The sequence below is a fragment of the Anopheles bellator genome, chromosome 1, assembly GCF_943735745.2.
Source record: "Anopheles bellator chromosome 1, idAnoBellAS_SP24_06.2, whole genome shotgun sequence".
Taxonomy (NCBI): domain Eukaryota; kingdom Metazoa; phylum Arthropoda; class Insecta; order Diptera; family Culicidae; genus Anopheles; species Anopheles bellator.
Genome location: NC_071285.1, coordinates 22,142,000 through 22,154,390, shown reverse-complemented (window position 1 = coordinate 22,154,390; position 12,391 = coordinate 22,142,000). Strand labels below are relative to the sequence as shown.

The window sequence follows — 12,391 nt, the reverse complement described above, 5'->3', positions numbered from 1 at the left end:
TCACCTGCAGCAGCCAAGTCACACTCCCGGTAAGGCGGCAGTGAGTTTACGCTAGTGACGCCTAGATGACGCTAGTGTTCCGGCTACCGGAGGCGGATTTCGGGGCGCAGAAAAACGGAAACACACGGCGGAGACTTACCCAATGCGTTGACGGATGACAATGAGGGGCATGCGGACTGAGCGGAGTCGATCGGGAACCGCCGCGGATAAAGGCGGTACCACTGGAGGTAACGTGCAGCGGGTACGTACAGGGGAGATTGCCCTGCGCCCGCAGCTGCTCAAAGATTGGCATCAGTTCTGCCAAATGTTCGTCAGCTGGAAAGGGGGTTGTGTGTGATTGAAATTGACGCACGATTCGAACAAGAAATAGATCTGTCCCTGACTTTGCTCCTGCTGTTTTGCTTCCTGACTCTTAAAACATCCGCTAGAACTGATTAATCGACCATTTGCGCCTACAAAACGATAACAACAGTGGTAGAGCCACAACAAACACGGGCTGGGAACAAGCTTCATCCCATTGATGATTCTTCGAGATGGCTAATAGGCGGTAGCATCTGTATCAATGCATTCATTTCTGTTTATTAACCTCATGCGCATCCTCAAAACGGTGGAATGTGTATGTTAAAAGGAAACACTTGCCAAAACAATGGGGGTGGTCAATTCACAGGGGGTGTCCCGTCCCTTTGGATTGCACAACAAACGGTTTAATGGGAAAAAGCGACACTCAAATTCGACACATCTAGGTACGTGAGTACGTACAGAATGCGAAATACACTCACTCAAGGCACAGTGCGCATGCATATCGGCCACTGTAAGAGAAGCTGCGCGCCTTTCGAAGGGGTGGAATTTAAAATACACTCACAACACCCAACGAGTATGAACGTGACATGATGAGGAGACGATGGAACTACCCGATATCTCATTTGCTCACACTGATACTGATGACGATGATGTTGATGATGAGTGGCGCACTCGGAACAGAAAAAACAAACAAAATAATAAAGACAAGGCATGCACAAAATGAAAACCCAAACATTGAAACAGAAAACACTCACACGAAAGAAGAAAACAAAATAATAGTAAAAAATGCATTCAACATCCTCAAACGATGACAAATCATCATAGGGCTCACGATGCAGAAAAACAAATGGCTACAGTGGAACGTACGAACGGGCAAGTGCGAAAACAACACGAAACATTCCGAACGGTGGCTGGCTTTAACAACGCGCAACATTCTGCTTACGACACACTTCAAAGGTCAACGTGGCAATACGCAACATAACAATGAAAAAAAAAACCTACAACGGACACGAGAACCGAACGGTCGCTGGCACAGAGACAGCATAACAATCAGGTAAAACATACGTACCTTACACGACAAAAATCTTCGAGAGATAAGAGAAGAGGAGTGGTAAAAGTTTACGGTGGGACAGTAGGACGAGTAAAACGGGATGGTGGTGGTAAAGGTAACGTTCTTGATATGCACGTTGGAACCAGAAACATTTAGATTTACAACAAAAACTATACAAAAAAGTGCTGTATTTTAAATCCCCAGCACACGGCTGCCTTCAGGTGAGAGTAACGCTCGAAAGCTTTCCGAATTGAACTTTGTAAAGAATGGCATACATTTTACGACGATCGAAAACAAACTGAAGAGAGAGTAGGAACAAGATGAGAGAAAAGTGAATGTAATACGTTTTACTACGCTTACGGTCTATTGATCTAAAGTATGTGTCATATTTACACTAGGAGAACATCGCACGAACATCCTTTCGGTTGTGGCGGCGTGATCCGATCGAGATTGGCTAATTGGATGGTGTGCTAACAAATGCCCTCACCGCGTATGACTTATGATGGTGCGCCACAATGAAGCACCACGGTATTACAAACACACACATACGAGTGGTCCACGATCCGTCTTCCTATATCCGATCTATCGCCAAGAAATGTTTTGACCCATTTCCTCACACTATTCACATCAAATTACTAGAAAACCCGCATAGTACAAGAAAAAAAAAACACAGATAATCGGAAACATAAAAGAGCAACTTGAGAACGAGAAAGGATACACAGGAACCCGATACTATCATTCGTTGCCGCTCCAGGAAATTGTGTGGTTTGTGCTTGAGGGTGGTAATAGTCGGTGAGCCATTTATAGAAGGCATACGGAGAAACTATAAACTAACACCGAATGGGGAAGAGGAAAGAGCCAACCAGGTGTATGTCGCAGGACATTTGTGTGGAAATAAGGGAAAGTTCAACATTTCATGGTAGAAAGGGGAGTAATTTAGAAAAAGGGAAAGGAGGAAAAACAAAACTAAATCACGGAACTCGTCGAGCGGGTTGTGGGACAAAGGCAGGACATTGGAAAGAAAGAAAGAGAGACAGAAAGAGAGAGAGACTGAGAGACAGAGGGAAATATTTACCTTCACAATAGGACCTTGTGTTGGTATCGGCGAGCTGGTTTGATTTGATCCGGAGCCGGCCGAGCCGGACATACGCGGCTTAAAGGCGGCCATCGACTGCGACACACCGTCGGCCAGTATGAACTGCTCACGTAGCTCGATGTTTGTGCGTCCCTTGGCTGTTTTGGTTTGATATTCCAATTTTCGGTTTTTGGTTGTTACGAGGCGTATGAAGGTGAATTATGTTTACGTTTTAAAAACCATTTGATTCAAACATATGAAAAGCACAGATACAAACACGTCCACGTTTTTTTTAAAGGACCCCGCGGCGCGTCATTGAAGAGATGTGAAATTCGTTTTAAGAAGGTTATCGTGAACGTTTCAAGTATTTGAGAATAAATTATATGCCGCAGCAGGGGTTGGTTTTCAAGTCCGGATGAACAGAGAGTGAGACAAATTGATTTATGTCCAAAAAATTGATACCAAAACAGGACATTAAATGGTGTCAGTTGAAATAATTATGAAAATGACGTTTTTGGTGGCGGTATTGAAATGGGGGAAAGAAGAAGAAGAAAAGAGGTTTGGTTTTTGAAAGATTGTAGGTAAAACCGAAAACGTAGAGAGGTAAATTTGGTAAACGTAAACCATCACCAAAAACATTGGGAACAAGAGGTAGGATTGTGTGGATTGATTAATGAACAACAAAACACGGGGTTAAAACCAATGAAAGGGGAAAACGGATTAAAACAAAAACATTGAAAGGAAAAAATAAACACAAAAATAAACACACAATTATAAATCGATGTAACAAAAGAGAACAGAACGTAAACACACTTTCTAACTTAAAGTAATTAAAAGCTAAAACTTAGCAATAAACCATTGAACGAGTGTGCTCAAACGAAAATCGCGCATTGCATTTACCGCTAGAACACACTGATTCAATTGGAAAACGAAAATCGATACCAGACTAATCAATGCATAACAAAAAACGAATGATAGATGTAAAATTACGAACTACACAAGATACAAAAAATTATGTGCGAGGTATTGTCAAATTATGAACCGATAAATTTACAACTTGTTCACAACAAACCGAATCGAGTACTGATTTGACGACGAACTAGGGCAACTGATAAGTGCGAAATAGTTTGGACGTTTTCTCGTTTCAACTACAATGATGATCTAACACGCGAGCGAACGAAACCGAGAACGTGTCATATTTGTGTCTTTTCGAAAATGGCAAGTTTTGGCGGTAATGGTGACGGCGAAAAGATGAAATTTCATTGTCGGTTTTAGAATACGCTCGCCCGGTTTCTTTCGCGTGATGCCGTTTCTTCCAATTGTGTGTGTTTGAGAGCCGAAGCGGTGTTTCGATAGAAATATGCTCATAGTACGAAACCAACGAAAGCACATAATTTAGAGTTTTCGACAAAAAAGCATAAAACAATAACAGAAAGAATTGCATAATAAAAATAAACACGAACGCTAAAATATAACTCCAATGACAGATACAAAAAGCTTCAAATCATCACTACTTAACTAATGGAAAACGAATATACGTACAATAAAAATGCGAAACAAGATGCCAACAAAACGGAACATGATCAAGCGTAAACATAAAACCACAGTAATGTCCAATAAACAAAGCAATGCAAAACCAACCTAAATATACTAACAATTGTTCTAAAATAAAACACACGAACCGTTTGCGAGTTGTGGTGATTAGTGAGCAGATTTTCAAGTATGGTGAAGTGATTCGATATGTGTAGCCTTAGGAAGTGTAGTGCATTGTGAACAATGAAAACCTAGTGCAATTTGGTGATTACGGTGGGATGCCAAAAGAAAACCTGTGAATGCTGGTGATGTGTGAATGGAGTGAAAATAATCGCTTCCATCTTCGGTGCGTACATTTGTGGTCAAATATCTGCGACCACACAGAGGCTTATAGAGAAGGATCCACGATACTTGTGAGAAGATATTAATTCGATGCAGAAGAAAGAAGATGCTAACTGTTGGAACATTTAAATAAGGGCTAAGCAAGAGGAGAATTACTTAAAAGAATTTTATTGTGTTCTTTTCGTAAAGCATTCTTATTCGTTTTTGTGTTTTTTTCACAGTACAACAGTCAATCTGAACAACAGTCACGCAAAAACGACAACAAATAAAAATCATTCAAAAGTACACTCTATGCACACATAACTTGAAATAAAACTAAATAAATCAGTTTAAAACATTGAGCAGCGCGAAGTATCGAAAGGACGCAAATCGTTGTTGTGCCACTCGACCATAAAACACACAAGATTGGATTGGAAACCGTTCGCACCACACGCGGGACACGCGTTCAGTGGCCCTTCTCGTTGAGAAAAATGTAACGCGGACCGGTACCGTGGTCGGCGAACTGAAATTTCTTCTTTTGCCACATCAACAGTTGCCGAATGCTGAGTAACTCCGGTTGCTTACAGAGTGGGCAGCACGCTTCGTGTTGGCGCGGATCGTTTGGGTTCGGTAAAGGCAATACTAAGGCCACTGTTGGTAGGGCACGCCCCGGATAAGGGGAGAGCCATTTGAAAATCGAACAGTATGACAAAAGGAAAAGATGGCAGTCAAATTAAACAAGCGCAAAAATCGGGATCAACAGAAAGTAAAACAAGAAAAAAGGAGAAGCAAAGTCAAGACGTTCACAGAACGTAATCGGATGTGAGAGCATAATTTGAGCAAGTTTCAAATGTTTGGTGCAGAATTCAGTTGATCATGGTTATGTGTGTGTCGCCGGCACAAACACCGGATCCAAATTACCCACAGATGAGTAGACGAGAGATGAGATGCGGTTGTTGCGCAGTGTGTGTCGTGATGTGATGGGGAATGGTTGTAAAATGGGGTCCATTGGACATTGTAATTTGCGTACACCCAATCGTCACGAAAGGTGCGTATTTTACGGTTAATCGAATATGTTAGCATTAAAAGAAAGAAAAGAAGGAAGAAATTTATTCGGTTAGTCGGTGTGTTAGTAGTCGAACCACGCAAAGAGCAAACGGACAGAACACATTACATTACACACTCAGTTCGATGACATATAAAGGAAAAGGTCGCAAGAGATGAGATTAGTGTTATGTCGGCGCAAAAAACATCACCCTTATGGTAGAAGAATGGAATAAAACGGAAGCAATGCACAGCATAAATATGCCACAAATGTGTTTTGTAGAATGAGGGGCAGCGCACGAAGCTATGATTTCTATGATATAATCACCACACGGTGGGGCTTCACTTAAAATACTAAGCACTCTCGTTAGGGAAGCGTTTTCAGTCATTTCAGCAACCTTGTTAAAGCCATTCCGCGACCCGGGAACTAATTGCACTCAGGATAATGTGTTTGCTTGTAGAAGATATCTCATATTGAAAATTAACTTCACGTTCAGAAGTGTGCTTTCAATGTTTTAATGAAAAAGGCAGTTTGTTTTAGTTTTAAAAAAATCCCACAAAAAGGGGCAGGCAGCGCATAGGGGTTGTTAAATGCATTATCAAACCAATGCACTGTGTATTCATACAAACAACGCAGGTTTAGTAGTTTCAATTGCAGTATCAGTTGCATGCATGAAAAAGGGAGTAAAACTCATACAGTGTTGTGCGCAAATCGTCCGGTAAAATTATTCTGATTTGCATTTCCGCTGATTTCCCTTGATTCACCTTTAGTGGTTGGTATTTGTTGTTAATAAACAGAATTTCATTGCCATTTTATTCCCCGCCAAGCTCTGCTGGCGGCTGTGCTTGAGAGCGCAGCGCAATGGTTAAACGTAGTCTGTGGTATTTAAATTGGCCGCGCTCCGGTTTGTTATGTTACCGTTTTGGGTTGGTTCATATTGGTCAGTTCATAACGATGTGATTCTTATAGCATTAGTTTGATAGGTAACAACATTATTGGCTGCCCTGAGGGACGGAGAAGTTATCACAGTTCACCAGAACATTTGGTTGGTTTTAAGCTATTTTTACCCGCTTTCAGGGGGGAAACGTTAGGTGGATTTAAAAAGCATTTAAATAAATACTATGTAACCTCTCATTGGCATCTTTGGCAGAAAATTTTGTAAACTTTTGAAAACCATTCTATTCTTAAGCTGTACTTGTGCAAACGCTGTAATATGGCAGATTGAAATAAACGGAAAATAAAACTGTTTTGATGGAACGGATGAATGATTGTTGCACCTTTCTCGCGTCTGTGCTAATCTTGCTAGTTTAGCTACACCTATAAACAAAGTATCCTAACGAACGATATTGATAGTAATAAAAAAGAAGAGCGTGTATAGAACGGTACGTACCTCGACAAGGATCATTCTTGACTAAGAACTCGTCAAGAGCCACCCATCCACCTCCGACGCGCACCATGACGGTGCTTCTCAAAATACGCACCAAGCGTAGCTTTTGAGAGTCACCAAACTGCAAGTATTCAAATCGAGAGAGCTTGCGCGTTAGTGAATGGCGGCGTGTTTCAGCGATGCCACGGCTCAACACTTACCCGATACTTTCCTTCGCCGACCTGGAACACACGGAACTTCTGTCGACAGGTGCAGAGCATAACCAAACGCTTCACCTCGTCGTGGATCTTGTCCGCTTCGGTTTTCGGCTTACGGTCCTGCCAGTCTGGTCGCAGGGCGGCGATAAACTCTTGCCAATCGATCAGCCCTTCGCCGTTGCGATCGAACAGATCGGCCACGGCACCCATTTCCAGTTTGGAGGTATCGAACTCTGAGGACGCAGGCAGAACACAGGATGACGGTTAGTTTTCCTCGGCAATGGCATTTATAATGGCGCACGACGCGGATCCTTACTTGTGCCAATGATTCCATCGATGAACACGTCGCGAGGTATGAGACCATTGTTGTCTTTGTCCATCTTGCGGAACAGATCGGTGAGGCGGGACTTCTTGTGGTTCATGAACTTAAGGAATCGCTTTCGCCATTCCTCCCAACTGAACTGCCGGACGCGCTCCACATCCTGCAGGTAGAGCATGTGATCGTGCAGACGGCGCTGCCGTTCCCAGGCCAGCATCCACACGTAGCGCCATTTCTCCCACAGCAGCTTGGCCCTTGGCGACCGTAGTTCCGTATCCGCTTGGTTGCTGAAACGTTATTGAGATTCTAAACGTTAGTCCCAAAAGATTCTGGCGCGCCTGGGCACTGTGGCCGTGCTATGTACATGATTATGAGGACGTATGTTGAAAATAAAATATTAAAACAAATATGAGCGCGCATTTGAGATGGACATGATTTTGCACCTCGCTGCGAAGGTGCACACCCGAGATGATAGCGATGATAATGAGATGTTGTGGTGACACGATGGACAAGAGAGAAACTCGAAATGATGGTGGTTAGTTCAAAGTACCAACAACACTTGGTTGGCAACCGTCGTTGGTCTAGTCTACAATACCTTGGCGAAAACCGTGGACCGTAATGTGGCAACCGATCCCGTTCCGGTGTTTGCGTTTCGCGTCCAGGACTCACGCGGCTGCGGATGGTAGTAGTGGTGCGGGCATATTCGTAACAATGTGTGCGCAGATGAAGCATGGAGAGGAAATTTTGGAACATTTTGCACGATGACGATTTGTTCGTTTTTTTAATGTTTCCGATTGCGGTTTCCATTGATTGGTTGACCCAAATTGGAACACGAGGACAAAATGTACACAACAGCACGAATTCAGGACAGCGCGTAGAAACGGATATTCACATGGATGATCGCAAGGCATACACAAACAAAAGGCAGCACATACAAAGGCAGCACCGCGAATACACATAAACGGCGAACGGAGTACATAAGGAAAAAAAAAAGAAAAACCAAACAAACATATATAAAAATAACAAGCATGCAGACAATGATATGGCACAAATATAGAACCCATCCACACATAGACCGGGAGAGAAAGAAAGAGATCCCCCCTTAACATAAACTATTTCGCTATTTTTGGTCCGTTTAAGTGACTAATGAAACAACATTACTCGCCTTCAGTTTACTTTTTACAATTTTTTTTTGAAAAATGGTTCTAAACGTTTCAATTATCAACGGCAATACACAAAATAGAGTCAAAAATAGCATATTTCGTAAACCAAAGGCTGTACCATTGTTTAAGTGATTCGTTTCGATCGACACCACATCCCCGGATGGAGCGTTTTATGGAATAAAATGTAATGAAACCAGCACCCGGCATACACACCTTGTACGACGCGAATTCAGACCATGATCGCGTGATCCCTTGAAGCTGCACGCAGGGATTGAACACACACGCAAAGAAACGAAGAAAAAGAAGAAGAAAACACAGATGCATAACACGCAAACACGGAGAAGAAAAGCAAAGCAACAGCACAAGGGTGAATGGAAACAGGAGAAACAATGACATCATGCACAACAACTTCGCACGGGTTAGAAACACAAACAATTGGGAAAATTAGGTAAACGGAACAGAGACAGAAACAGAAAAGAGGGGCGCGAAAAGCTTGCGGGAAATAAAATCAAAAACAAACCTCTGCTTCCGTCCGAGAGTGCCATGGTCGGGCGAGTCGGTATCCCGCAGATCGGCCTGTGATCCTCGACTGTCGTGTTATATGTGACAATATTACAAAAATGGGTGTGTGGGTTGGTTGTAGGTGGTGGTGGCGGTGACAAGACACAACAAACACGTGAAATAAAAAGAGCGAAAAATGAACGAAGAAGGTAAAACAAAGGTTAATTACGGTAAAAAAATCAAAATGTACATTGAGAGTCACAAATGTGTGTGTTCGGTAAGTGGTTAAGTAATGCATTGCACGCAGAAGGCATTCATTGAATGGTTTACTGTTCGAAAAACAAACAACATTTCCACACATGTTCATTCCAGAAACTCGACTACTTCTAATAGTAACCCGACACACACAAACACAATAGGTCACACGGACTCGGATTACGTAAAGGAGCAGCGGAATCCGGTTCAAGTACTTACACGGGCGTCTTGAGCACACCGCGGGACGGTTTGCGAGTTTCCTTCAGTCCCGGCGGTGGCTGTCTCGGTTTGCAGGCCCGATCCACTTCTCCCTGCCGGCGGGCCGTGTTCTCCATGAACTCTTTGTGGTCCGCAATGAGCACCTCCAGTGGGGGAATCTCATCCGGTAGCGACTCCGTTTCAAGATCTAAAACAAGTAGACGCGACGTTAGCGACGACCTCGTCAACTCTCGCGATGGGCCGCAAGATGTGCGGATTACTTACTCAGCAACGTTGCTTCCAGTCCGGCCAACCAGGCCAGCAGTTCCTCGATCGATTCGTCCAGATCCTGCAGGTCCTTGAGGTGCGCCTCGAGCTTCGACTGGCGGCTGAAGGCCCACTGGGAAATTTCATCCCAGCGCGACTGGATTATAGAGATCCAGTTCTTGATGATGGGGATCGCATCGGGATGCGCTTTGCCCAGAATACTGTTGGCCAACCCGATCGTGTCCTCCTTGTCGTACTCCTTCTCGCGCAGCTCCTTCATGAACTTGGCGTGAATGTCGAGCAGGTCCTTCGCCTGTGCCTCATCGTCCGGTGCGGCGGCGGCGAATCGAAGCTTCTGCTCGGCCTCCGAGAGCCACTCCAGTAGCATGTGGACCGATTTGTGTAGCCGTTCCGCTTCCTTCAGGGCCACATCGAGGCGGCTCTTTCGACGGCCGCTCAGGTCCTGTACGTCGTCCCACAGTTTCTGCATTTCCTTGAGGTTGCGGCTGGTTTCGCGCGTCTCATCCGACCGCTCCAGTTCCTGGCCCGTCTTCATGACGCTCTGCATCTGCGCGGACCGCTTGTCCAGATCCGACTCCAGCTGGCGGTGGTGTTCGACAAGCGTCGTGACCGTGTCCAGATCACCGTGCACCGGACCGTCCTCCGCCAGGCGGGCCTTCGTTTTGCGCAGCCAATCGAGCAGCGCCTGCAGTGCGTCGGCAAACTGGCCCGACAGCAATAACGCCTCCTCGAACTTACGCTGTCGCTCGACGCTCTTGTGGCAGACACGCTTCCACGCGTCCTTCAGCTCGCCCATCATCTTCGCGAGCACCGGTTCGTCGGATTTCGGGGCACGATCCATCAGCCCCTTGCCCGTACGCATCGTGCTGTCGTAGAAGCTCTCCTTCGACTGCAGGTTGCGCTGGATTTCGCGCAGCTTCTCGAGGTGCTTCTTGATCTTGACCGCGTCGTTGCTCGATTCCTCTGCCAGCGTGTCCAGCGTGCGCTCCGTTTCCTTCAGCCACGTCGTCAGCTGCACCCAAGCGTCGTGGAATTCGCGCGCTTCCTTGTAACCGTGGTCGAGGGCACGCGTTCGCTCGGCAGCCTTGGCCACCACGCGCTCCCAGCGGTGCTGCACCGAGACGAGCAGGTTCTTGATCAGTATCACGTCCTGCTTCTGGCTGAAGTACTTCAGATGGGTGCCCTTCTTGTCGAGCAGCAGCATCGACTCGCGGTGAATCGACACGTCCTTCTGCAGCACCTTGTGCTCCTCCATCTGCTGCTGGATGGTTTCGAGGACGCGCGACACGGCCGCGGCACTAGACAGTTGCTTCTCGGCCTGCGTCAGCCACTCGACGAACGCTTGCAGCGCATCGTGGAACTCGGTGGCCTCCTTGAGGGCGATCTCCAGTTTGATCTTCTTGTCCGAGGCGCGCGATACCACCGCATCCCAGCGTTGTTTCAGGGTGCGCAGCGTGTGCTGCAGGTTGCTGGCGGACACTTGCAGTTGCGTTTGCTTCCGCACGTACTCCTGGCCCTGGGCAACGAGCGTCTCCACCTTGGCCCGGTTCTCCTCCAGCTCGTTGTACACCTCCATGAAGCGTTCCAACTGCTCGGAAGCCGTTTCCGGCAACCCACCGACGGGTTTGCTGGCACCGATGACCGCATCGACATCGCCTAGCCATCCGAGCAGGTCCTGGATCTCGGCCGTGAAGCCCTGCGCTTCGCGAAGTGCCTCCTCCAGCTCGTGCTGGCGGTCGGACGCCTTCTGGAGCAGATCGCGCCACTTCTTGTTGAGCTGCTGCAGCTTGTCCTGCGTCGTCGAGGCCTCGAGCGAACCGCGATCGTTTTCGATCAACTTGCGACCGGCATCGTTCAGCGTGTCGACCGAGCTCTGGTGCGCGTGGATATCGTTGGCCAGCACCTTCAGCTTGGCCAGCTCCACCTCCAGCAGCTGCGGATCACCCGGGATCGGTTTCAGTTCGTCCAGGTTCGCGTCCGTCTTGACGATCCACACCAGGAGCTCGTTAAGCGCGTGCTGGAACTGGCCGAGATGTAGCAGCGCGTGTTCCAGCTGCTTCTGGCGCTCAACCATACCGCGCAGCAGGTTCTCCCACCGTCGGTTGACCGCGTTCAGTGGCTCCCGAATGGCACTGGCCTGCTCGGCCGAAGTGCGCTCCGTCAGCTCCACTGCTTGTCTGTGGAAGCACAGCAGCAAAAACAGGGATGTTAGTCAACGAGAACAAGGAACCCAAGCGCGATCGGTACACATTGAAAGCGGTCAGAACATGCAGTCAGCTAGCGATTTCGCAAATTTCGGAACTAAGGTACTAAGTATGGGATCAATCATTTCACGATTTTTTACTACATAGTGCTTTCTCGTTCAATTTTGATTGCTTTAGTTATCTGTACACTCTCTACAGAGCAATAAGATTGACGCCAAATGACGTTAGAGTGATAAGATTTTGTAACACTAACTCATGATAACTAAAGCTTCTAAAACGTCGTAAAAGCAACGGATTACGTTTTGATCGACCCCCATTGTGTTGGCTGAAAGGCCGTTCTTCCTTAACTCGTGTTCCATTTTAATCATGCATTTTTAACAACAACCGTTCAGCCAACATATTCCCCTCGCACGTAAAATTGGCCAATCGGCGCACTCAGCAACCCCTTGCGGAAGCGCCACAACAAGCTACACGGCAGGCGGGCCACCACACATTCGCTTTAAACAAGTTGCTTCAATCAGATTTCTTGCCTGTTCAGTGCTCTACAAACACAT

The 12,391-nt window shown here is 46.3% G+C and overlaps 1 protein-coding gene across 3 annotated transcripts in view; it reads right to left on the bottom strand.

Moving 5' to 3' along the window:
- LOC131216533 (dystonin) overlaps positions 1-12,391 on the bottom strand; it is a 103,402-nt gene that overhangs the window by 3,532 nt on the left and 87,479 nt on the right. For 2 of the 3 annotated variants that reach the window (XM_058211042.1, XM_058211044.1), the window contains 8 exons: positions 9,631-11,810; positions 9,367-9,553; positions 8,605-8,649; positions 7,824-7,901; positions 7,226-7,515; positions 6,913-7,142; positions 6,716-6,833; positions 2,427-2,584 (listed from right to left, as the gene is read on the bottom strand). In XM_058211042.1, the coding sequence (XP_058067025.1) occupies positions 2,427-2,584; positions 6,716-6,833; positions 6,913-7,142; positions 7,226-7,515; positions 7,824-7,901; positions 8,605-8,649; positions 9,367-9,553; positions 9,631-11,810 (3,286 nt within the window). Of the gene's footprint in view, positions 1-139; positions 316-2,426; positions 2,585-6,715; positions 6,834-6,912; positions 7,143-7,225; positions 7,516-7,823; positions 7,902-8,604; positions 8,650-9,366; positions 9,554-9,630; positions 11,811-12,391 lie in introns of all 3 variants that reach the window. The other variant, XM_058211043.1, reaches the window with a different exon arrangement.